This window comes from Ambystoma mexicanum, chromosome 3q, assembly GCF_040938575.1.
Source record: "Ambystoma mexicanum isolate Mex_15411 chromosome 3q, UKY_AmexF1_1, whole genome shotgun sequence".
Classification (NCBI taxonomy): Eukaryota; Metazoa; Chordata; class Amphibia; order Caudata; family Ambystomatidae; genus Ambystoma; species Ambystoma mexicanum.
In genome coordinates this window covers 51,290,311-51,317,583 of record NC_090926.1, presented here as the reverse complement: position 1 = coordinate 51,317,583, position 27,273 = coordinate 51,290,311, and the positions used below count along the sequence as shown (strand labels likewise).

Below are 27,273 nucleotides of genomic sequence, written 5' to 3'. Positions count from 1 at the left end.
ATCAAGGCTGTGGATTGCAAAAGTCCCGACAAGTGTGAGATGAACCCCACCCTAAACCCCAAGGGCAAAAACAAAGAGCAATGATCAGCGCTTTATTGAAATTCCTAAAATGTTTGGGAGAGGACAACCGCTGACCAGAGTGGGTCCGGCTGGAGCGTTCAGACTTAGGGCCACATACTTGTTGGCCCATTAGAGCCACTGGGAACGGCTAAAACAAGATGTACGACAAGTGGTCGGGCTACTTCTGGGCCATTCCGATCTGTCTCCACACTGGGCGAAGATGGATCAAGGAGCCAATGCATTCATGCGGAAACTCCTGTGTTTATGTCAACACAAAGTGTGACCAATGCGCACACACAGACTTCTCCGGAAGCCTCCGACATGCACAGAACAGGAGGGCAGAAGGCAGCAGCAATGGTAATCTCTACAACAAACCCTTCCCAGTACATGTCCACTGATGGAGCCTGGCCTTGCAAGGTACACCAAAACCATGCACAACCCATAGACTGGCACCCTTGGACTGGGCACCACATTATGCATGAACGCTGCACGCAGTGCAACAGCACACGTGCAGCGTGTTGCAAATGTGTGGTTATATAATGTTCAGAATCAGCAGTTGAGTGCATCCGGAAAACAGGGTTTGCCCACCTACTGCCCTCTACCCCCAAGCTCAAAATGATCCATCAATCCCTAAAAAAGAGTGGCCGCAATCCCCACCACCAGCAGACGGGTCAGTAAACATGCAAACAGTGCTTTTATGCAATTTGTTCATTTCACATTACCGAGCATTGCACTATTGAACGCGCTTCATTCTTTCCAGGCCAACATCAGACTGTGCCCGCTGGCCTCACTCATTCATTAATTTGGTCTCGCTTTCTATTCCTACTTTCACAACTTGCAGATCAAGAGCATAATGACCAAACACCTGGGCTCCAGCTTTAACAACTTGCATGTCTACATGTCCTCCATTAAGGCGCGTTTAGCCACTGTTCAGTCTGAACTAATTATCACTCCTCCAGAGAGCCTCCTCGCCGACCAATAGACCAATATTTGCCCGCCAAGTCAGTCAAAAACGTAGGCATCAAGCTCAACAGACCCCTCACTCAACCACCCCCACAGATAAGTGAGGTCGTATGATCCTGCCATTTTTCACCCTCCCTCCGTCCCTCGACACAAGAAACAAAATCTCCACTACTTGATTTTTCCACACAAAGTTACTGTAATAAACACCCTCATCCCCTCCGGTCTGCACTCCACGTCTACGTCATCCACAGAGTCCAGTAAGCCCACAAAGTAACAGCCAGTCTTCTCCAGCTCACTACACTCGCGCCTGGCTTCCTGTCGCCAAGTGCAGAGCCTTCCACAACCTTGGACCACCTGCCCTCACCACTAAACTCCAGCCTTACTGCCCTCACAGCTTCTTTGGAGAATCGTCAGTCGATTCCTTGCTTCTGTAAGTAACGGTCCAGGGGGCGTGGCTTCACCGCCACCACCCCGCCCCCAGCTGTGGTACAGCCTCCCTTGCTGGATAGCTTCCTTCGTTCCCACAACACATCACCTCCAGCAAGATGGAAAATCCGGCTCTTACAGTCAATAACAACCAGCTGCTTTGCCCTGCCCAATCTGGTCACAGCGCCAAGAAGCCACCCTGGTGGCAAGCTTTAGAAAAGCTTGCTGCGCGATTTTTTCGTTTTCCTCTCCATTCTCTAGCTTCCAGGCGCGTGACTGAGTGCGTTGGTCCGTGTTCCCCGAGAAAAAAAAAGTAGTTCAAAGAAAGAGCATCACTCTTATTGTGCAATACACTTACCACTTTAATACCATATGGTATAGAAGGCTATCGTATAAAATGCGTTCGGTGTCTCAATGAAAAGGTTTTTAAAACAATGCTTAATGTACGACAGGCCGTAGCTCACCTCAAAGATCCCAGCGTTGGCGTCAAAGCAGCTGATGTAGAGGATGGCATCTTCCCGCGCGTGGAAACGGGCGATCTTATCCTCCAGTGATTTGTGGATATCCTGAAAAGGGGAGGAGGGTGGAAGCACAAGTGAGATAGACGGAAGAAAACAGTGGTGTAGAACAAACAAAGTGAGCCTTACGAGAAGGCTCTACACCTTGCATACACTTTGAAGAGAGAACAAGGAGATGACCGTCCTTCTCTCTCGTCGCCAAGACAGACATAGGTCAGCACACACAATCACTACGATGAACGGGACGGGGGTCCTGAGGTACTCATGAATTCATGCCACTCTGGAGGGGAGAAATGGGGGGTGGGAGGGCCTACAAGTCCGATGGTACATTCTTGTTCTCATCATTACTTTGCAGAAGTCACTCACACCAAAATCTTTCCTGGAGGATTAATGCATCCATTTCCCCCAATTCACTTTAAAACATAGCCTTCTGGCCAGGTTAGGAAGGTGGTGATGGCTGGTAGGTTTGGAATTAATCTTAAACCTCTGGCAATTGTCCTGGGCAACCCTCCAGACCATCGTTCTTCGCCTGCCAAGCCATTACAGAAGGGGAAAAACCATATGCAAATCAGGCTTGGTCACACCCCCAAGAGGGCAGTCCAGCCCGAACTGCTAGGTCACATCCCTTCAGCATGAGACCACAATCATCCCCAAGCATGTTTCAGCCTCATTGGGCCTCATCAGTGAGGAGTAGCTTGGGTCTCTAGGCCCAGCAGACACAGAACCCACGTCTGAGCATACCCGTCCCACTCGGGGTGACAAAGAAAAAACAAAGAGGTGATGGCTGCATATGGTCTTTCCCCTTCTGTAATGGCTTGGCAGGCTGAAGAACGATGGTCTGGAGGGTTGCCCAGAGCAATGCCAAAGGATCGGATTAATTCTAAACCTTCCAGCCATGACCTCTTTTGTGTTGCAGGGTAGAAAATGGGACACTAGCTGCGTCAAAGTTTGTCTTGCCGGAGCTCTCCTGTGTCCAAGGCTCTAACCCAGGAAACTTTCAGGTATGTCCACAGGCCAAACTCCTGCAGCCCTCCCTTCAGACCGAGCAGGAGACTGCATGCAGAAACAGACAAAGCCTCACATACTGTTTTGCAGCTCTCCCAATTGGTATACAAGTCTTGCAATATGCAGACATTTTTTGTTCGGGTGAGTATTGGGACTAATGAAAAAGAGCAGAGTCCATAACTGGCTAAAAAAGGGTTCCTGCTGCATCACTACCTGGCATGTTTCACATTTGAAATTGTGGCATGCTCATGTTCCAACAATGCTCATTGCTTTTAAGCTATTGGCCAGAGTTCTATGAAGGGACACTCTGTTGGGTGGCCAGGTCTTGGGCCACGCCCTTAGTAAAACGCAGCATTTTATTAATTTGTTTGCAATTCGAACACCACAGGTTTACCAAAACCCAGCCGAACACTTTGCAAGATGCTCAGGCTTAAACAATCGACTAAAACAGCAACGGTGACTTGGTAGGCGGGTGTTCTACCCATCATGTGGACAGGGAGCGAGCAAGGTGAAAGCCAGACTAGAACGATTTGGTTACTTCAGTAAGTCAAACGCTACAAAGTAGAATCTCCCCGCCTCCCCCTCCCAATGAGAAATCACTTGGCATTAGGCCTACAGAACCGGACTGAGCAATCGTGTGCACTCGAGGAACGCTCCATTTCCAACACTAGAATGCAGTCAAATCAATGATCCAAGCGAAAATCTCCTTTACCCGATTCCGCGATTCCACCGTTACACAAAATCTTACCGGTGATGCTACAAATTGGAGGCACGTGAACCAACAATGGGGCTAAATAGAGGAGCAGCTCCAGGTTCTAGAACGCCAAAGACTCGCCATTGGCATGCATGCATGCATGCATGCATGCATGCATGCATACATACATGCCTCACTTCTTGCACGCAGACATTCATCTTTCTTTCGAGCTCAAATTCACATGCGTGCTCATGCACCCACACATTCACATGTGTTAATTGGACTTGCCCTCTGTGTTTACTATGCGCCTGGTGTTCCACGGCAACATGGGGGGCTGTATTCCTCCAGCCCCTTTTGCAGGCGTTCACCACCTACCTAACTTTGCGCCAGCCCACCCCTGCGGGTGGTGACATGCCATTGGTGTCATTTGCCAACAGAGGCTCCCATCTCCACCAGCCCACCCTACAACCAGGTTGCCAGTTCACATGAACCCCCATCCCACTGGCTTTCACCATTTGCTCCATGCTGGTGGAAACCATTTCCATCCCAAAACTGAAGGCATGATTTAATTCTTCATTCCTTTCGCTAGTGTGGACAATTCATACTGGCAGATCCTTAAATGCGATACATCTGTGCTGATTCCCTTAAATTGCATGAATTGCCACCTGTTTTGTATGCATTGAAGCCAGCATCTGCACTTTATTCCCCCCTCCCATATGAGGAATGGGATCCTTCCTCGCTGCACTTTCCCTGTTGCATCACGTGATGTTTCACTTCTCCCGCTCTGTCTCCTTGTGTTGACGCGTTGCTTACATGCATCACACCCCACCCCCACGCGAGATGCTACCCTGTAGCTGCTTCGCCTTCGCCTGTAGCAGACACTCGCATTCGTGTGCACCCAGTGGTCATAGTGGTGGAGGGTGGTTGGGAATACTGGAGAAACTCCACCGCCCCCACCCCCAAATTCAAACACCATGACTTCCTTTTCTCCACTCCACCCCACCCCACTCTGCTGTGCTTTGTGAGGGGTCAGTAATGTGAGGTGGACAACTGTTCAATTTATCATAAAAGTATGACATTCTATTCTTAAAATAATATTCAAAAATGCCTCACTGTGCCTACTCTGCTGAGGCGTTTCCCTGCTTAACCAAACCTATGGGAATACACTCCAACATAACTGGCCCTCAAACTAAACAACACATATACAAAGAAACTAGATGGCAATACCACATGACATGAACAATATTCAGTTTCTAAATGACCTAATGTCCTGGGTAATTCTCCTTCCCCAGGATTCAAAGTCACTTCTGCAAATGTTCAACCAAAGAAAGGAACGCCTTGAATCAGTTCTTGAAAAGTCAAAATGAAAGTTCATTAAAAAAGGTTCCAAGTCTCTTCTCCTGTGCAACAGGTTTTTAAATTTTATTGGACACTTGTATGGTGCCTATACACAAGTGTTTCCAGGCACCACAAGACAACAAAAAATGGAGTGGGAACAGAGGAAAAAAAAAGACAACAGTAACGGTTATACTAGGCCTTGTAGCATTCTGACTGTGCAAGTGCAGTGAAAAAAACAATAGTGCAGGGGGCGGGTGCAGGACAGGGAGGGTGAAAGTACAAAGTGGGAGAGCAAGAGGAGGGGGACAAGGGGGCAGATCAAGTGCTAAGGGCAGCTACGAAGGGCAAGTGCAAGGGGAGAAAGAACAAGGGGAAGGGAAATAGTGTGATGGACCGGGTGGACCAGATTCAGGCCAGTCAGGTGAGGGAGCCCAAAGACAAGTGGTGGTAAGGGATGCTGAGGAGGACTGGTCGAGGAGGGCTTGGCCCCTGTAAGAACTCATAAGGGACAAGGCACCAGTCATGATCCACTTCCTACTTCTGGAAAAATAGCACCAATGGTAATCCTGGCCACAATGCTTTGTCACCTCTTCAAGAAGATTTGCCACAACTCAAAACGAAAATGCAATATATCCACTGTTAATACCTTGGTGTCATCTTAGACTTCACCCTCTCCTTCTCTCCTCACAACTCTGAGGTCTCTAAGAAGTCAAACTATTAGCTGCACCTCATCAGCAGTATTCTTCCTTTCCTCTCCTTCCCCCAGAAGCTCACTGTCTCCAGAGCCCTGATGCAATATAGGCTGGACTACTGCAGCAGCCACTTTCTAAATCTGCCCGTCTCTGCTCTTCAACCTTTACCACTTATCCAGAACAGGACTGCAAGACTTGTCCTTCACCTCAAGCCCAGGGATCGTATCTCTCCAGCTCTGAAATCTCTTCACTGGCTCCCTGTGGCTGCAAGGATCAAGTTCAAGACCCTTTGCATCGTCGACAAGGCTTTCTGGGGCTTGGGACTGCACTACCTCCAACTATCTCTTCCTAAACATCTTCATTCTCGAGCTCTCCGCTCATCCACCTCCAACTCTCTAAGGGTCAGGCGCTTCTCCAAGCAGAGAGAGTGGGTGGCAGATCTCTCTCCTCGGCTGGGGCCTCCTTTTGGAACAGCCTCCCTGCCTCTCTCAAACTTGAGCAGAACCACCTCCGGTTCCGGAAGCAACTCAAGACTTTCCTTTTCGCTTCCGCTTTCTCTCTTCCCCGACTGCTCCACGCACTGGCCACCTGGCTACCCTCTGAACTTGGGCCCAAGCTCTTGCATGTCCAGTTGCCCTCGCACTGCCTCCGGGCTCCCCCAGCACTTAAGGGTCTGCATCAACAACCCTACAGTCCCTTCTGCCTGCACTTATTGAGTTACCTGCACTTCTCTCTTCCCCGCCCCTCTGGCACTTCTCCCCTCCCTCTTCCCCGCACTTGTGTGATCTGAAAGACACAAAGCCTAGTAGGATCGTTGTTTTGTCCTCTATTTGTTTCCCCCTCCTTGTCTTGTCGCGCCTAGGAACACTTCTGTACAGGCGCGTTATAAATGTCATGCCATACAGTTCTTGTTCAACAGTTAGAAATTCTTTATTTAGAGTCTTTAGCATTCACAATGGTGTTTTTGTCAGGATGATTTCTTAGTGCTGCTGCTTCCACGTAAACAACCACAGTTCTATCTGATTGGCCATGAGAACGGTAATCTTTGTCTCACAGCACTGCCCCTTGTTTAGATTACTGCCATGTATATTCAAGTGTCAGTAGATGCAACAACAACCACTTCAGTCTTTTGGACTGCTACCACAGCTTCAGTGATTTGGACTTTTAAACAGGCTTCGACAAGATATATTTTAAAGTACTTCAACATCCTCTGGTACGCAAGGCACTCTTCCGAATATCTCTTTTCAAAAGGGTCAGCCTCTTTGCCTCTCTTGTCTATCAGCCACAGTGACAACCTGGGTTTGTCTTTCAGATTATCTTCTCTCGGTCATCTGCAGTTTTTGGCACTATAGATTGTGTTTACTTGAAAATAATCTTTACAAGCAGTCCGTTTCCCTTCCCCAGCTTTATTTGTACCTTTCTGCCAGCTATCAGACCAAGTAATTACCCAGAAGCCTTGGTGCCACTCTTAGCTTCAGGTAAGATTTGCACACTTGCATTTTAGGCCAATTAACTTCACACTACAGATAAATTGCTCTTCAACTTCAAGAAAGGCTGGTATTGATGTTAATATGGGGAGACTCTTGGCTTGGACAATGCTAGTTCCCTGCTTCAGTAATATATACACACCAACTTCTTATTCGTGAAAGGTATCCCTTTTAAAAGTAGAGAAAAGAATGCAGTCTCTCTACAGAAACCACAATTAGGCATACATGACCACTCCTTGAGGTTATATTCAGAGTTTAAAGTTTGGTATGGATTTGGATTCCCATATAAAGTGAAGAATATAGTTCAGCTCTCCTTTGGGAATCAAAATTAGGCACATGTGACCACATTTTGATGTTATATTCACAAGTTAGAGGTTTCAACAATGGATTTAACAAGGTTAGGTATTCGTTAATAATCTTTGCAGCATTCTCCTTCCTTAATTGGTGGCACGCAACCACGCCAGATAGTAACAGTCTTGGAATAGTGAACAATGGGTGTAAGCAATATTTCCTTTCTACGCGAGTAAAAAGACTTAATTTACACATGGGTGCTACATTTTCCATTATTCGAGTTCAGTGAACAATATTCACTCGCTTTACTTTTACGCAAATAAACTGGGAACTGGGTACTGTTGCCGGTAATGCTTGCGCAAGGTATTAGAACATCAAGCTTCACTCATCAGCTTTTTCAAAACTTCCTCCGTCGGTCGCACTGCATCTCATACCTCTACCATGACTTTGGATGCTTCTGACTGCTTAAGGACCCACACCCTTCCACCGCGAATGGGTCTTTGGTCTTGTCACGTTTCTGGAGCCCCTCTCGCTCCTGAGACCTACGGCTTGTTAACTGCTCCTCGCCTCAGTCTCCAGCACATTCAGTACATGGCAACCATGGTAATCAGGCTCACATGGGGAAAGACCACTCTCCTGCACTCCTTCCACCGCGCAGCCTCTGCATTTTGGAGTTTGGGGGAACAGGACCCTCCCAGGTACAACTTGGGTCCTTCCTATCTTCCATCTCCCTTTCTACCTGTGGCGTTGCGTTCCCCAGGGGTCTAACCTCTCGCCCTGGCTTTTCAACTAATACCTGGCAACTCTCACCTACGACATTTCCATGTTCTGCTCTAATTTTCAGTGTTATGCTGATGACACCCAACTCATTTTCAGGCTTCCTTCAGCCACTTCCTCTCCTTCCCTCATCTCGGAATGACTAATCGCCATTCAAAATTGGTGTGCCACCAACGATCTCTGTCTAAATGCCAACAAGACTGAGATCCTCCTCATTGGTACACCTTCACCATCTTTTCCCCCTCACCCCCTGGTCGGCCTCCCTTGGCCCCCCTTGGACCCCTACCTGCAAGGCCAAGAACCTTGGGCTCATCTTTGACTCCACACTTTCCTTCTCCTCACACATCTCCGACATCTCTAAAAAGTCAAACTTCTTACTGCACCTCCTCAGAGATACTCTGCCTTTCCTCTCCTTCCCTCAGAAGCTTACGGTCTCCCAAGCTCTGGTTCTCTCTAGGTTGGACTACTGTAACAGCTTCTTTCTAAATCTACCTGCCTCCACGCTCCACCCTTCATAACTCATCCAGAACAGGACTGCAAGACTTGTCCTTGGCCTCAAGCCCTGGGATCATATCTCCCCAGCTCTGCAATCCCTTCATTGGCTCCCAGTTGATTCAAGGATTAACTTTAAAACCCTCTTCATTGTCCACAAGGCTTTCTGGGGCCTGGGTCCAAAATACCTTCAACTATACCTCCCCTCTCGAGTCCTTCACTCCTCTACTTCTAATGCCCTCAGGGTCCGCTGATTTGGTTTTCCCTCTCTCCACCGTGCACCGGTCCTTCGGGCCAGGTACCTGCTCACTGTGCCAACCTCCTGCACTGCCTCCAGGCCACCCCTTGCACTGGGGGTCTGTATCTGTACCCATACAGTCCCCCACCCATTTCTCCTCTGCACTTATCAGATATACCCTATCTGCTTAACCTACCACTTGCCACTTGCTAGCTGCACTACCACCTTTATTTATTTTACTTATTTATTTATTTGTTCTGTCCTCTCCTCTGTTCTGCACGTTCCATCTCTCCCCCTTCCATGCACTTTCCCATGCACTTGTGCCAGGGACGTCATTTCACCAAAATGCCAGGGGTAGCGGAAGTGACATCACATTTCCATGCCCCCAAGAGTGACATCACAGGAAGTGATGTCATTTGACCACACAGCCCCCACAGGAAGTGATGATGTCATTAGACCACACCCCACAGGAAGTGATGTCATTTGACCACGCCACCCCCCCCCCCACCATGACATCACAGAAGTGGCCTCATAAAGCATTATCCCTCAGTGCACTAAGAAAAAAATGGTTACGATATCAGTGTATTGTGACATTTCATACAAGAATGGATCATCATATGTAGCAGTGTCAAGGTCCATGTTGCCACGTGAAGTGTATGAACCCCAATCACCTCTTTATGTGGATCTGCCCTGTTATTTCAACAGGACTACAGAGCAAAATCACATTCTGGGGGGACAGGGACGGATAGGCGGGCATGGGGATATTCATGTATCATATGGTTATCATTCAATCTTTAATAACAAATACAATGATTACAATCTAAATTCCATTAAAAGTCAAAGGTTAGAACATATAAAGGAATGTTTAGGCTTTCCTATGTCCTGGTGGTTGTAAATCAGTACTGGCAGTATTTACCACCTTACTCTACTGTACTTGTTTTTCACTAAATAAAAAGTCTTAATAAAATAAATGCACAAAAATACAAAGAAAATCAAGGGATGCTTTCATCCACATTTGCCATAGCTCAGAAATTAGGTTACCCACAATCCTTACAATAAAATGGGCCTTCATTTGTCTAGCACAAGCAAAGCATGTTTTAATAAAGGATAACATAAGGGACTGGCAATTTTGAGAGGTTAGGCAATACAAGATTAAATGAGATGCCCAGGATCGCACATGTGTTACGGGGTGAAGCTGGGATGTGTGCCAACTCTGAAACCTCTGCATTTGAACACTTTCATTTCCAGTTCTTACCATGAACTAAAATAAATCACATTTTATAAAACTGACTTGGAAAGTACACAAATCACACTACCAAACATGACCATTTTTAAAAGCAATATATTATAGAAGGGTGTTACCAATATGCATTTCAACTTTGGCTATTGCACATGATCAACATAATTCCTGCAGGAAGGAAAGCATGCTACAAGAGTTGTGCCGTAAGGAATACACAAACTATGGACACCACAGTGAACACAGAAAGCATTACACAATTAATTGATCAAAGCAGAATGTACAGACAGGCAATAGGTGTAGAGCCTCAGCAGCACATCATAAAATATCCTGACGTGTGATATCTAAGTTAGGTGAAGAATGGAATCTTACTTCTTTAGACCATGCAGCCTTCTGGGGCCCCCTCCAAGTGGGGCCCCAGGGCAAGTGCCCCTTTTGCCTTCCCATAAAAATTGCCAGCCACAACATTTTAGGGGGACTGGAGCGGCAGGGGCAGAGCCAGCCACAACATTTTAGAGGGACTGGAGTGGCAGGGGCAGAGCCAGCCACAACATTTTAGGGGGACCGGAGAGCAGTTTTGAAAGCTGGTCGTGAGTGGGGTCATTAAACCCACTGCGCCCAGGAGGCTGAATAGCTCTTATGCCTTGCTTTGTCCCATTAGGTCATCTTTCACTTTAACCCCAACTCGGCATGGGCCCATCCAAAATTGTGTAACAAGTGGGGCCTGTAGCTAATGTAGTAGGGCTCACCTTAAGGGCAGCCCGAAGAGGGAACTGGGCTTGTTCTGCCCGCGGCCGAATCTGTAGGGGCTACTGAGCGTAGCGAGAAAGAGCAAACCCACCGAGCTGGGATATGATTGCCCCCCTCAGCCCCTGAGAAAAATGTGTAAATGTGGGGTTAAAATGGTGAATTTTACAGAACACTTTGTGATAAATTAGGTAAAAAGCCACACAGTTTAAAATCGGTTTTGTAGGGCAAGACATGAAAAACGTCCATTAGATGCTAATTCATCAACAATGCACAGGAGCATTTTCCCCACTTTATGTCAGTTATTATTATTATTAATTTATTTGTATTAGTTCATAAGAACTTTTTCAAAACAAAAATGTGTTCATCAATTAAACCATATTATTCATTAATCAAAGCGAGACTAGTATCATACACCATTTTCATAACTCTCTAAAACGTGTATATGGCTAATTACAAATTAGAAGAATCATTAATGTATCTCGTTAAAACACCAAATATACATGTACATAGGACATTTAAAAGCACAATCGCTTATGTTAACATTTCATCTGACAAACTATTCAACCAACAAAAACAAACTTGTGCGTATTCAATGAAATAAATAAATAGAAAAAAATCCGAATTACTGTTCCATTATTTAACAAATGGGGTCCTTCATTTCTTGCGGTGTGTTACTTTTATTTATTTCCCCCCAAGCAAAAAAAGTGCAACGTGCATAGCCTCGCAGTCTGTGCTCAAGCAATAATCCCAGAACCCAATAGAATCATTCCGATTTACAAATCGGCCCAGAATGCGCATGTGAATGGAAGCCAGCTCTCTGCATTCAGTGAACGCATGCCGGCCGGCTCCATCTTGTCCTGTGATCTGCATATGCAACAACGTCTGTTTTCAATGGGCATTTGAGTGCACATACCTTGTATAACCAACAATGGTAACTGGTTTATACGAAGCCGCAATACCCGGTCACGAACAGCTGGGCTGGGACTATGTAATACATTTGGTTGTGCTTTAAGGTACTACACACCCCACAAACGTAGTATTCTTTAGACGATTCAAGTGTTCGTAGTTGTTAATCCAGTCCCTGCGTTTAACTTTGTTCTTAAATATACTTTTCATAATATCATAACAAGTGCCTCTCTCAAAATCTGGGGTCTACCCAATGCAGGCAAATAATTATTTGTTTAATTGGACAAAACTGGATGGGCCAGAGGCTCAGAATCACAACTTCCCCCCAGCATATCAAGTAATGCACAGGAGGGAAGCATTAAATATATAACATTAATATATAACAGCCCTCTACGTACCATTACCTGGCAACTAAAGGAAACCAACCCAGTCGAGGGGGCCAACTTCATCAATCTCCAGAAGTTACCTTCTAGCACGTTCAGCCATTTTAAATCCCCCATAGCCTGGGCCTCCAGGCCCTACAATATTGTTGGGCAAAAGCATTGATTATAGAGCATTGATGCTGCAAATATGTGCGCAGGCGCCAGCTTAACAAGCCGCCACCGGGCCCAGCACATATTTGCAACGTTAGTAAAATGAATTTGGTGCTGCCGTCGGCTGCGGCACCAAATTCATTTTACTAAAAACATTGCAAATATGTGCCGCTGCCGGCACAAGCCGCCGCCGGCACATATTCGCAACGTTAGTAAAATGAATTCGGTGCCGCCGCCGCCGTCCGACGTGGTTAAGCTGCCGGCGGTAGCACATATTTGTAACTTCTTTAGTAAAAATGAATTGCCTGCAGCGGCTGTGACCAGCGGCGACCACGGCGGTCAACTCACTCACCTGCCTGAGCCTCAACCTCGTCGGCCGAAGTAGTCACTGGCCTGCCGCGCCTGCCTGGCCTTCAGTGGGGTGGTGGTCAATCGTGGTGGATGCTTGCAGCCTGCCTGGACACAAACTGAGGAGCAGGCCAGGCAGCACGAGAGGAGACACAGGCAGCACGAGAGGAGAAGCATGCAACGTGCTCGCACGTGCAATAATTAAAATGGAGGTCCCGGAGGAATGGAGGACAAGCGTTGCAGCACGCTGTGGCCACGCCCCCACCTCTGATTGGTCAACAGCCAGAGGTCGCAAGAGATTGACAGGGGTCGCTGGCCAATCGCCAGCGGTCGCTCTTGCGACCTCTGGCGACCCCCAAATGACGTCCCTGACTTGCGTGCTCTCAATGTCACTGGGTCTAGTAAGCTTGTTGTTTTTGTTCTCCCCCGATTCCCTCCCTTTGCCTGGTTGCGTTCTGAAACACTTGTTTACGAGCGATATGAATAAAATTTAATTTCTCACAACACAGTTGAAATCTGCTGTTTCCACGTTCCGGTGTCCCTCTTGTTCTGCCACTTCTGCTTGGTTTGCCAGCCTCGTGCCTTCTTTCTTCTGCTACTACTGCTTGCATTCCAGTCACAGTTCCATCTCCCTTCTCTCCTAATTGCCAGCCCCCAAGGGGGCCTTTTATGCCTCTCAGTTTACTTCAGGTGTGGGCTGCTGGGCTCAATTGCCCGACTACTACAATAGCTGTTAGGATTAATAATCTGACTGCTGCAACTGCATGCCTCTTCAGCCTTCTTCCTCGTCCTTCTAGGATTCATAACATTTGGGTTAATTTTAAGGGTAGATTGATTTCCCTTAAAATTATTAAAGGATGGTTTGTTAGAATTAGTTGTTATAGAGGAAGATATTGGTTTTAGTGTGTTTTCCCTAGATCCGGTTACATTATACCTTTGGGCGAAAGGATGGTGTTTCTCTTGAGATACTTTGAATGATTTCTCTATTATTGGAGCTTGTTCAGATTTAACATAACTTGTACCCTGGGTCACAGATCTTCTATGTGGGTAAGGGACGTTATAATAGCAATATGCCATTACCTGTTTTGGCAATCCAGCAAGGCACCTCTTTTCAGAAGACAAATACTGCCGGTCATCCCACAGGATCTCACCACCCTGGGCCCTGTGAACGCCCAGGTGATCCTCCCGCAGTACACCACCCCCAAGGTCCGGATCAGGAAGCGTCTGCCTTTCCCTGGCCACCTGGGACGAGACCTTAGGCAGGGTTTCAGTGAGGGATCTGTAGGATTCTTCATGGTTTACAACAGAACTATCAAAACTGGCTAAAACACAACAAAATAACCACCATTAGTTGGTCATCGTCACTCACAGCATGCAGCTATAAGCAGCCTTCCCTTCCAATAGCCCACCATTACCCCTCTTAAGGGACAATGCTAGGGCTGTAGCCACACACACCCACCCATTATCTGTACAGACACTGGGTCTGCATCAATCGATGGTTAGTTGCAGAAGACACAGATTGCTGCTGATCTGGGATTTGAGAATGCTCCACAATGAGCTGTATGTCCCAGGCAGTCTATTCAAATTAACAAAAGCAATCCAGCACCTGCAAGATCGCGCAGCGTGGTGTGACACAAGTGCGTTACCAGCACGGCCCAAGTTCCAATCTCCAGTAGGGGAGACGTTAAATGAATAGAGATGTCCTTCACTGCCGTCCTGTAACAGTGCTCCAGGTCAAATAAAAGGGAACGATGACTGGTTTTCCGAAAAATACAGGAACGTCACACCCTTTAGTTCCCGCCCACTTTGACCTCTGTGTGCACCCTTCTTTTTCCTTTTAAGGCAGAAAACGGTGCTGTATCCACTCTTATTGCTTTCCTGCCTGTGTGTATGGAATCCTGGCTGAGCTACAGGTCTTGCTGAGGGGTCATTGTGATAGAACTATCTATGTCAGTTGGCATAGTTACAGCTACCATCCATAGGTGTAGGGTGGACAGTGTCTCTGCCCTTCTCAGTCTCTCTACGCACCTCGATTGTCTTTCTACCGACCCGCCTGAGGTACCACTAATAGTCACCTACCTAAAGGATGCCGTCCTCTTATGCTCCCGGGCTCCAGCATACATTATTTCAGAGTCGCCCTCCCCCAACGTTTGTAACCAGAGTGCATTTATGACATTGTGGTACTGGAAGGATGGAAAATATGTGGGTGTTCTTTGGGCTGGTTTAGAAAGGAAAGTGGGCGATGGGTCAAAATGCGGGCAGACGATTTAGTGGAAAAAGAGTGCGATTGCATTTTGGGGGCTAGGTCATTTTGGCAAACAGGATGGGTCGCTAGTGTTCTTAGAGGGAGGGGTGTTGGTAAACTGTTCCGTTTGTACTGTGATGCAGTCCAGCAGGTGGAATCTGTACATCTGATGACCTTTAGAACCTGAAATCATACATCCGACATTGAAGTACTGCGCATGTCTCCCACAGGAAGTCATTAGCATCCGTTTCCATATCCGAAAGCGCCATCTGTGACATTCTTCATGCACAAGCATTGTGAAAGCTTGTGGAATATTGGTGTGCGAGGTCTACTGTTTAGGTTCAAGGGTTCTTGGGGACTGCTAGCGCAGATGAGAGATGATCCAGTGACTGCTTTTGATGGAGTCATCCTTATCTATACTTGTATCTGCGATAAAGACTTATTTCTATGCATCTACAAATCCTACCTGCTTAATGGCTAGCAGCTTCAACCGGCAGGCAGCATACTTCTTTTGTCAAGAAGCTGGTGCTGGATCGGCATCAACACCGAATTCTGCTGCAAAAAATGCAGAATTTCGGAATACTCATTTCACTGCATATATATGTGGGATGGTGGATAAAGTTAATAAAAAATGTGGTGAGGTGGGGGAGGGGGGTTTTGGGTGGAGAGAGAGGGGTCAGGGTCTATCCCTGCATATATATGCAGTGAAAGCGGGTGAAAGAAAAAATGATTATGTACTTTGGGATTCAGCATTTAATTTTTTTCATTAGTACCCAGCGGCGACATTCCACAGGATACGGGCTATACCACAATTCTGGGGTTGTGTTTTGTACCAACTGAAAACGTTTCCATGCGCCTGGCTATTATTACAATTCAAACAATTGTCGCAGTTGGTGTGGGGCAGATCAGGGGCGTTTGACCCCAACCCCCAGGGAAAACAGTTAAAGATATTGCTCCACACTTCAGGAACTGCGCCACACTGAATACTGGTGAAAAAGTTGATATTTATTGTATTGCACTTTATAGATAACACGTGTTTCGACACGCCAGTGTCTTTTTCAAATCAGGGCTATTAACAAAAGCTACAAATATTATTCATGTAGTGAAATTCACAAAGTAAACATGTATTATAATTCAAAATGCAGGATAAAACAGATATAGGAACAGGTCATGAAAAAGTGAAAAAACATGGTGTGGTGTAGTCACAGAAAAATAGGGAGGGGTGGAGGGGAGGAAGTTGAAGGCGAGTACAAGAAAAGACAATAGGAAAAAAATATAGAAACAACACGTTATTAAGTACTTCAAATCAAGTGTATAGGTCCTGAAAACTAGGTATCAAATATCCTTTTAAATAAATTACAAAGAGTTGTTCCCATTGAGGCCTTACCTATATTCCAAATCAAGATTTTCCAATTAAGTGAAACAAAAAAAATCACGGGATGAATCCCCCTATTGAAAGTGATGCCAAGAATCACGGGTTAAACAGTAGTTGCAAAGCATATAGTTTATCATTTACAAAGATACATAACACTGACGTCTGCTGCGTCACGTAGTACGGGCCTAAACTGATACAGATAGGTGTCACTTCTTGTAAATGAATAGTAATATCTCATCTGGTAAGAATTACCAAACAGTTAGCGTTGGTCGTGTTGAAGTAAATGTACGCTATAATTCAAACTGGGCAGAGTACCTAAGTAGTAAATGGAGCAGCCGTGCGGAGAAAGTGCTGCGGTTGCACTCGTCCATCACTACTTATACAGAAAAATGTCTCATCTCACCTTATCATTTTCGTTTTACAGGTAATAAGAAAAATGCTTTGATATTTCATCTAACATTATTGATGGACAAGATATTGCCAAAAAACTAGTGATCATTTTCGTTTTGTAAATATTTAAGGCAAGCGCTGTATATAATCCAAAGTGGCAAAGTGTAGCCGTATGACAAACAGCGCTACGATTGCGCTCGTAACATAAACGCTGGATTTAATCCAAACACGGCAAGGTAGATGCTTAAAATGCAGCCGTGCGGCACACAGAGCTACAGTTGCCCTTGTGCACGTAATATCAGAATATAGGCTGAAAAGCCTGTTGAATACAAAATCAGTTAGAGCTGGAGCTTACCTCAGAGTTGCACACAATCTTCTGTCGTCTGAGTCGGTCAGAAAGTTGCTTGTCCTGGGTTTACAAGGGTTGTCTTGACAACCCTAATCCTACTACTATTTCTGTTTAGTCCCGTTCAGAGAGTCAGGCAAATACCGAGCGCCATGTTTTGGGCTCGTTTACAAATAATGTTGCTGAAGAACAACAATGATGGAATGTTTAGCAAGAACCCCATGGGTTTGCAAGTTGAATGTATTAAGATTAAAGAGAAATTTAAACCATAAATATACAAATAAGTTGCTCTGTTATACGATGAGTTGTACTTAATTTGTATCATACAAAATGATGAAAGGATCATAGAAAAATATATGTATAATACATAGCCATATAACTAGAGGCAGCTATATGGCTAATAGTAGATGGGGGTGCCTACAGAGAGGATAGTGGGACAAACTGGACACATACCTGGTTACGCTGCTCAAATGTAACAAGTAAAAAAAAAAAAACATCACACAGTTTGGGCCTGCAGTTGTCTAATTAATGATGAATGTAATGCCAAGTCCAAGTTGGTTGAACTAAAAAGTGTAAAACATCAAAATTGCTTGATATCAAATGTACTGGTCAGACAAAAAATAACATATCGAGTACTAGTACATATTACATGTCAATGAAAACATTTGAATTTTTAAAGAAAAAACGCCATCTCATGGTCTTGATTCAGGCCAAACTCGGTCGCTCTGAATTTGCAGATGATGCAGGCTTCCATCTGGCGAAGGAGGGCTTCTCTATTTCCGCCTTTATGAGACACTGGCGTGTCGAAACACGTGTTATCTATAAAGGGCAATACAATAAAATCAACTTTTTCAACAGTATTCAGTGTGGTGCAGTTCCTGAAGTGTGGAGCAATTTATGAGGCGGAAATAGAGGCCCAAACTGTGTGTGATAGATTTTTTTTTTTACTACTTACATTTGAGCAGCGTAACCAGGTATGTGTCCAGTTTGTCCCACTATCCTCTCTGTAGGCACCCCCATCTACTATTAGCCATATAGCTGTCTCTAGCTGTACGGCTATGTATTATACATATATTTTTCTATGATCCTTTCATCATTTTGTATGATACAAATTAAGTACAACTCATCGTATAACAGAGCAACTTATTTGTATATTTATGGTTTAAATTTCCCTTTAATCTTAATAATACATTCAACTTGCAAACCCATGGGGTTCTTGCTAAACATTCCATCATTGTTGTTCTTCAGCAACATTATTTTTAAACGAGCCCAAAACATGGCAATCGTTTTTTGCCCGACTCTCTGAACGGGACTAAACAGAAATAGTAGTAGGATTAGGGTTGTCAAGACAACCCTTGTAAACCCAGGACAAGCGACTTTCTGACCGACTCAGACGACAGAAGATTGTGTGCAACTCAGAGGTAAGCTCCAGCTCTAACTGATTTTGTATTCAACAGGCTTTTCAGCCTTATATTCTGATATTACGTGCACAAGCGCAACTGTAGCGCTGTGTGCCGCACGGCTGCATTTTAAGCATCTACTTTGCTGTGTTTGGATTAAATCCAGCATTTATGTTACGAGCGCAATCGTAGCGCTGTTTGTCATACGGCTACACTTTGCTGCTTTGGATTATATACAGCGCTTGCCCTAAATATTTATAAAACAAAAATGATCACTAGTTTTTTGGCAATATCTTGTCCATCAATAATGTTAGATGAAATATCAAGTGCTTTTCTTATTACCTGCAAAACGAAAATGATAATGTGAGATGAGACGAGACATTTTTCTCTATAAGTAGTGATGGACGAGTGCAACCGCAGCACTTTCTCCGCACGGCTGCACCATTTACTACTTAGGTACTCTGCCCAGTTTGAATTATAACGTACATTTACTTCAACACAACCAACGCTAACTGTTTGGTAATTCTTACCAGATGAGATATTACTATTCATTTACAAGAAGTGACACCTATCTGTATCAGTTTAGGCCCGTACTACGTGACGCAGCAGACGTCAGTGTTATGTATCTTTGTAAATGAAACTATATGCTTTGCAACTACTGTTTAACCCGTGATTCTTGGCATCACTTTCAATAGGGGGATTCATCCCGTGATTTTTTTGTTTCACTTAATTGGAAAATCTTGATTTGGAATATAGGTAAGGCCTCAATGGGCACAACTCTTTATAATTTATTTAAAAGGATATTTGATACCTAGTTTTCAGGACCTATACACTTGATTTGAAGTACTTAATAACGTGTTGTTTCTATATTTTTTTCCTATTGTCTTTTCTTGTACTCACCTTCAACTTCCTTCCCTCACCCCTCCCTATTTTTCTGTGACTACACCACACCATGTCTTTTCACTTTTTCATGACTTGTTCCTATATCCGTTTTATCCTGCATTTTGATTTATAATACATGTTTACTTTGTGAATTTCACTACATGAATAATATTTGTAGCTTTGCTAATAGCCCTGAATTGAAAAAGACACTGGCGTGTCGAAACACGTGTTATCTATAAAGGGCAATACAATAAATTCCACAGGATAGACTTAACGTGGATTGGCTCGTTTCCAAGCTATACCACAGTGTAATCCCGTGGACGCACATCGGGTACACTTTTTTTTTCTGGCAACCATTGAAAGGGAGAAGGGACCACACAAAGTCCGCTCTCCCTTTTCCAAGGTGGCAAGTTTCCTCCCATCCATTAGTACGAAGCAAGTTGGCCCAAAATGGCGCTCAGTTACTCCGTACTAATGAAGCAGTATGCATGTTTTAGTGTTCCTAGAACTAATGCTTACTGCAACGACACCTTTTCAAACAGCAAAAGAAATGCTGCTTGAAAAGGTTTCGTCAGCATAGTATTCCAGGGCTGCAAACTCAGGAAAACTAGTATCCCGAGACTGCAGACCCCAGAATACTAATGGCAATGAACGCCTCGCTGGCCGGCCATTACCGCCTTAAGGTAATGCCCAGGGCATTACCTTTGGCTGAAATGGCCCGCCGGCTCGGCAGTTATTGCCATAATATCACATTGATCCTGCTGGATCTAGGTCCCATGGTGTGGGGCGACAGCTACACTTGCAACCACCGCCCGGTGACAGGTATACCATCTACCCCTACAATTGAGATTCCCCTGTGAAGTGAATGCAGCGGAAGAAGTCATTAGGATATCCTGAGCAGCAGGTAAGGCAGGCCGCAAGCAGGAAGGAAGCTGGATGCAGGATTGCAGTAAAGGGGTATCTTCACTATGTATCAGGTTCAAGTAGGTAGCAGGAGACTAGGGTACAGACAACCATCATGAATCTAATCCAATCCAGTCCCATCTCGAACAGCCACTCCTTGAATCTCCAGGGATACACATGCCATGTTCCACAAGCACCTGGCATCTCCATACACACAAGACAGAGCAGTCCAGGCACACATTCTATGGGGCTTAGTCCCGGATGGTGAAGCTCGCTCAGAGGGGCAGGGGAAGAGGACAAGAGGTGAGGAATGGTGTGAGGGACTGGTGGCCGAGATGGTCGCCACAGTGGCGCCGGAACAGAACTTGAGAGGGTGGAATGATGTGCGCCCAGTTGAATGTGCTGCTGTGTTGGTGGAGAGTGGTGGCAGCGGGCCCAGAAGCGGAGATGGCCTGGGAGCACCACTGGCATGGCATAATAAGGTGCAGCTTACCCTTTATCTGGGTTACGCTGCAGAGGGGCCACCATGCAGGAGGAGTCCTGTGGTTGAGCGGTAGGGTGGCCAAATTTACAAAATGGTTTCGCAGGAAACTTTAGACGTGGTGGCGCATCAGAAGCAGCCTGCAGTGCACACTGTTCCATACGGTATCATTTGCACATCACCACCCCAAACAGCATTAACATTAGTGGCAGATGGCATGTTAACACCAACACAGCACACACACAAAAAATAACAAAAATGTAGGAATTTATACATGCAGGAAACTCATCTATTAGAGCCATGTCCAGGCACTGTGGTGAAAAATACATGCAAACCTCAATTTGCATATGCAGTTGACGCTAACAAAAGTGACTTCAGAGAAAAGGCCATGGCAGGGAGCATCATTGATACTCCCAGGCACCATGGGAAGGGGCATTACATTGCAGGTGTACTTGGTACAGGTACTGAGGCAGCGTCTGCGCTTTGGTCTTCCTATCTTCCATTTCCATCAGACAGCATTCTCTGTGGCACAAGTAGAACAATATGCTGCAGAGAAAAGGCCATGGCAGGGAGCATCATTGATACTCCCAGGCACCATGGGAAGGGGCATTACATTGCAGGTGTACTTGGTACAGGTACTGAGGCAGCGTCTGCGCTTTGGTCTTCCTATCTTCCATTTCCATCAGACAGCATTCTCTGTGGCACAAGTAGAACAATATGCTGCAGATACGAATCCAAGAAGCCAGCAACAGCAGACGGCTATGTATATCACTGCATACTTATGGAAGTTAGCCCAAGGCAAGGCCACTCACCCGCACACATCTGCAACCATACGCCGTTCACGACGACATATTGCACAGCACCTCTGCCATTAGAATGCAGCTCCCCCACAACAAAAGTTCGGTCTAGCTGGAAACCTAATGAGTCTACTACTCTTGCATACTCCCGTCGTCTTGAAAGCACCAATCCACGTGCCTGCTTGACATGGGTAGCTAGTAGGGACCTGACCACCCCTACCCAAATTCCCTTTGGCTAAAATGCACAAACGCATTTTAAACTCCTCTGATTAATTTTCCCATACCAGTACTCCGCTCCCCCATCGTGTTGGGACCATACCAATGGTGAAAGGCGCTATACAAACAACGATGATAAGTAACTTTGTGTTGTGAAATGTATGAATGGCACCGCTATAGTCACCAAACCACGGGTACGTTTTTATTTTAATAGCATTCTATATTAACCTAAGCTATGAACTGAATCACCTACAGTGGCTCCAGATAAAAAACAGATTAAATGATTCGCCCAGGATCACACACTTGTGTTAAAATGATGAAACCGGGATATTGGCAATTTAAGCAATTGTAAACATATCTTCCCAGGTGTAGTTGATATGCATATTTGTTAAGACTTTGGTTTCATGTGCTTAATACTTTTTTAAAGCAATGCCTTGAAAACAATGCACATTACATTACATAATAACCTACCATTTCATAATAAATCGTATTCTATACAAATAGGCGTAGAAAAATGTTGAGCAAAAACAGTAGGACTGTAGCTTTATTCTCCCTATCCCGCAGAAAGGTCACGATCACACCACGCAAAGTAATGCACGACTAAACAAATGTCCCTTGGGTTTTAAAACCACAGTCATTATTTCACACAGCAAGCAACATTATGCAACCTTTTTTCCGCCCCCATTCAAATTTCTTAAAGGACAAAAGTCCCTGCCAATAGTCACCCCACCCTTACTAGTTTCTAACTGCTCCCATTATAATGCTCTGTTGACACGGGGCAATGTGTCAACATGCTTTGCAGACCCCTACAACTAACAACGCATCCAAACTACAACACATCCAAAATGCAGCAGCCAAACTCCTCCTCAAACTATCCAGAAGAGACCACATCACTCCATCACTAAAGATACTACATTGGCTCCCAGATACACGCATTGCATTGGAAACTCCCATAACGCTCAGTGAGATAAGGAGGCAATAAAAGACCTACCCAGAGGGGAGGCCACAGGTTCGGACGGGTTAGGGGTGGAATTTTATAAGGAATTTATGGAAGCGCTTGCTCCTCGACCTACTAGCAGTATGGACCGAGGCACAATCTGGTATTTTACCGGAATCTATGCGAGAGGCGGTCATAACCCTGTTGTTGAAACCTGGGAAACCTTGAAGACTACGGATCATACCGACCACTGTCCCTCATCAACACGGAAATATTCACAAAGATATTAGCTTCCCGACTTAATCCTGTAATGTCCTGCATGGTGCAAGAGGATAAGGCGGGATTTGAACAGGGGAGGATGATGGCATCAAATATACAGAGGTTTTATAATGTACTGGCGAGAATCCCTCAGGATACAGAGGGGGTCACCATATCTCTAGACATGCAGAACGCTTTTGACACTGTACTGCCCAGTCTTATTTAGAGTGCTACATAACTACGGATTTGGCCCTAACTTTATTAGATAGGTGCAAAACCCTATTTACGCAACCTTACGTTCGGGTGTCTGTGAATGGAGTGCTGTCAGTGCTGACACTTGCGGGAGGCACCAGACCGGTATGCCCATTTTCGCCCTTGCTTTTTGCACTTGTGATTGAGCCCCTGGCAGATCTTATGAGGGCGCAACATGCAAGGGCTGGTATTTCCACAGCTGGACTGGTGGAGTTGATTATATTATATGCAGACCATATCATGATGTTTGTGAGGAACACCAGGAAATATCAACAGAGGGTATTGACTGTGGTTCAGGAATTCGGGAAATTCTCTGGACTCCGCTTAAATAATAACAAGTCCGAAATATTCCCGTTGACGGACAGCACGAGGCTCCCCAGCAATCTGTTTGGACTGCGATGGTCACCTCAACCTAGGGGTAGAGAAGGCGTGGTCGCCAAATGTGGTACTCTCCCTTAACTACGATACACTTACCACTGCAATTTGTGCCAAACTAGAGCGCTGGAACCAACTACCTATTTCACTCATGGGACATGTGGCACTAATGAAAATGATTATACTGTCCAAGCTATTTTACCTTTTCAGTACGATACCACTATGGCCAGGTAGATCCTTCTTCACAAAAATAACTAGTGCATGCTCCGCATTCGTCTGGAGGGGTCATGCGAGGGCCAGTTGGAGGCACCTCATACGGTCATACGAGCTGGGAGGTCTGGCAGCCCCAGATTAGGAATATTATCTGGCAGCTCAAGCATACTACGCGATAAATTGGATAGAAGGTGCGCTGCACAATCATATGTAGGCACAGGTGAAGGACAGTGTTGTATTACTGCATGGGGTGGCCAAAAGGAGGCAGGGAAATAGTAATCACTTAGACCCGGTGCTGGCTACACAGCAAGCATGGTCGAGATTAGTACAACAAACCCGAAACACCATAATGTAAAGCCTGTGTATGCCTATCTGGGGTGCACCTTTTCTAGACCTGTCGAGAGACGCAGCATTATCCACACACTTGCAGGGAGCAGGCATAACACATGTTGGCGATTTGTACAGCGATGGCCAATTTATATCCTGGGAAGATGTTAAGATACATGTAGGCGATACTCTGCTGCGAAAACTACAATACCTTAGACTATGATCAGCAGTGGCATCAGTGTGGAACAGATATCCGCAAGAGTCACCATCACATCAGTGTCTAAATTATACAATTTAATTTGGTACAGCGGAAAAAAAAACGCCTCCGCGTTATATAAACTTGCATTGACGATAAGGAGGGTGCACTCGCCAGATATCAAGGGGAGAGGGGCCTAGGGGTCACTTTCACAGAGTCACATTGGTTACAGTTATGCAGGCTTACGAGGCAAATATCGCTCAATTCCAAATACAGACTGATTCACTTCAAAATATTCAATAGAGTGCATCTCACTCCGGTTCATTTGAAGAAGGTTTATGCAACAACTAAGGAGAGATGCCCAAGATGTGGTAACAAAGATGCTGATTTAGTGCATATGTGGTGGTCTTGTGGGGCAGTCTCTGTGTACTGGGGTAAGGTATGTGATGCATTAGAAGAAATGGTGAAACAGCCTGTTCGATGGGAACATACAATATGCATATTGGGCTGGGCTATGTTCTTAAAATGAACATGGCTAAGTGCAAACTTATAAACATAGGACTGTAACTGCCCAAGCGTGCCATATTGATGCGGTGGAAGAGTAAAGCACCCCCCACAGCTGAGGAATGGGTGAATGATACGACAGAGTTGTACTCCAGCCTACTGCCCCTAATTAGCCGACCAAAGGACATATGGGGAGGTTTTCGCCAGTACCTCATCAATAAAGCAAATGCGGAAAGTGACGTGAATGTAATACTGTAAATGATTTGTAGACCCGGAACCTGACTATTGATTGTCGAAGTAATACCTGTACAAGGATTATTCCGAAGAATGGATATATTATGTTGAATTCTGTGCAAATTAAATAAACGTTTATTTAAAAAAATGTTTTAAAGTATGAATAGCGAGGTCAACTCTGCTTGCATAATACAATGGGCGTCCTCATTATACCAGACACTGTGGCACGGACAGACAACTCTCTGCCCTTGTTGATAAATGTTTTGGCATCACATCTGCGCCTCCCATCCCAAATCACGGTACAGCCCTAACATGTCTCCCCCTTATCTCTTTATGGACCCAGGTGCACATGAATGACATGATCGGGGCACCACTCTAATGTCTGAATTTCACACATTTATTGATCCCTTGAGTGCAGCGCCTTCAGTTCAAATAGACCACTCTACGGGTGAGGGCAGTAGTGCTCCAAATCTTCACCAGGCCTCTTGGCATCACAGAACCCCATGAGCTCATGAATTCAACCTTTAAAAGGCGCTTCCCCACCCTTCCTCCCTTGATCTAACTTTCCTTTACCAGCTTGTCCGAGCTCTGCAGCTGCACTCAATTAACTGTTATCGGCACAGTGCGGCTGCCTGTGGCCTTAGTTTTTTGTGCATGTTGATTATATGAAAGACAAATGCTCATTAGTCCTGTGCAATTTGTATGGATATGCAAAGCCAATTGAATAAAATGTGCATATTTCCCTGGGTCACTGACTATTTGACTGCTGCCCGCATCCTCTCCCTCACCTATCTGCTCATTCTAATCTCTGCCCCCATTGAATAATGCACCTTGCTGTGCCTCCTACTGTATGCTTCTTTCTGCTGCATTCTTAACGCCCTTCTTTAAAAAGATCTTCATTCCTAGCTGTGTTTTACATCTGTGCACCCCCAATTTTGTTCTGCACGTGTGCGCTTTCTGGTAAATTCGAACTTGGGTGTGCTTACATCTGTGCATCCTTCTTTACTTCCTCTGCTAAGCTAAGTTGCTTTGTGAGTTTGCCTGTGCATTGTGCAGCCTCTCAACCCGTCCCTCTTTTCCTCCACCTCTATGGCACTCTCCATCTGCCCCCATCTATTCTGTTACTCTATCACCTATCCTTCCTCTCTCACAAAGTCTGGATGAACAAAACTTTAAAAAGATCCCTTGGCCTCAAGTCCAGTCCTACCTATTGCCGACACCTACATTAGTGCTAGTTCCAGACAGACTATCACTGATATCTTCTCTGTCCCCTCTCCAGACAAATGGACCTCCCATTTGATCTCTACCCTCTGCCCTTTTTCCTCTTCACGCATTGATGATGGGAAGTACTCTTGGCATACTTCTCATCCTCTAAATGCATAATTTATGACCGTCATTGCCCAGGGTCCTGAACCAAATCTTCTCTTCGACCGGCACCTGCCGGCCCTCATCAATTTCCTACCTTCTCCTGCTACTCTGCCTTCCTCACTCTCTGCTCTTCCTTCACCATCTCCGATGGGTGTACCACCTCCCCGTATCCCTTCTCAGAAATCCTTCAGAGGTGGTGACCAGCTACACTTAGCCACCCTGAACACTCGATCTGCTGTCAAACATTCTTCTGACATCTGCCTCCTTCTTGAGGACTTTGATATCGACGTGCTCAGTCTCACCAAGACATGGCTCAATGCCAGCTCAGTCACTGCTTTTTACTCCCTCCTCCCTGACGGCTACAAGATCCTCTCCAAGCCTTGGCCCAAAAGACCTGGTGGTGGAGTAGCCCTGATCTTCCCTGAGCGGGTCCCTACCTCTATTATACCCACCAAGCCCTACTCCTCCTTTGAAGGTCTTATCTGCAAGCTTGGTGTCTCTCTGACTCGCTCTCACCCTCGCCACCATCTACAGGCCCCCTAGCCCTGTGTCTGACTTCCTCTCGGAATGGGCTGACTTCACCTCCTCTCTTGACCTCTACCTCTAAACTCCTCCTCCTTGGAGACTTCAACATCCACCTTGACTCCACTGTTACTGCCTCCTCTCTCTTCCGTGATCTCTGTACCTCTCTCTCCCTCACTATTCTCCCCTCCGCCCTATCCACTCTGCCGGACACACTCTTCATGCCTTCATCCCCGCTGATCTCCCGCTCACCATCCCTCTCAATACCCCACTCTCCTGGTCAGATCACTCTCTCCT

General features: G+C 45.6%; 1 protein-coding gene across 1 annotated transcript in view; it reads right to left on the bottom strand.

Annotated features, from left to right (window-relative positions):
* Nucleotides 1-27,273, bottom strand: part of GCAT (glycine C-acetyltransferase) — a 123,328-nt gene that overhangs the window by 91,519 nt on the left and 4,536 nt on the right. Inside the window, exon 3 of the mRNA XM_069653057.1 lies at nt 1,914-2,015. Within this exon, the coding sequence (XP_069509158.1) occupies nt 1,914-2,015 (102 nt within the window). The remainder of the gene's footprint in view (nt 1-1,913; nt 2,016-27,273) is intronic.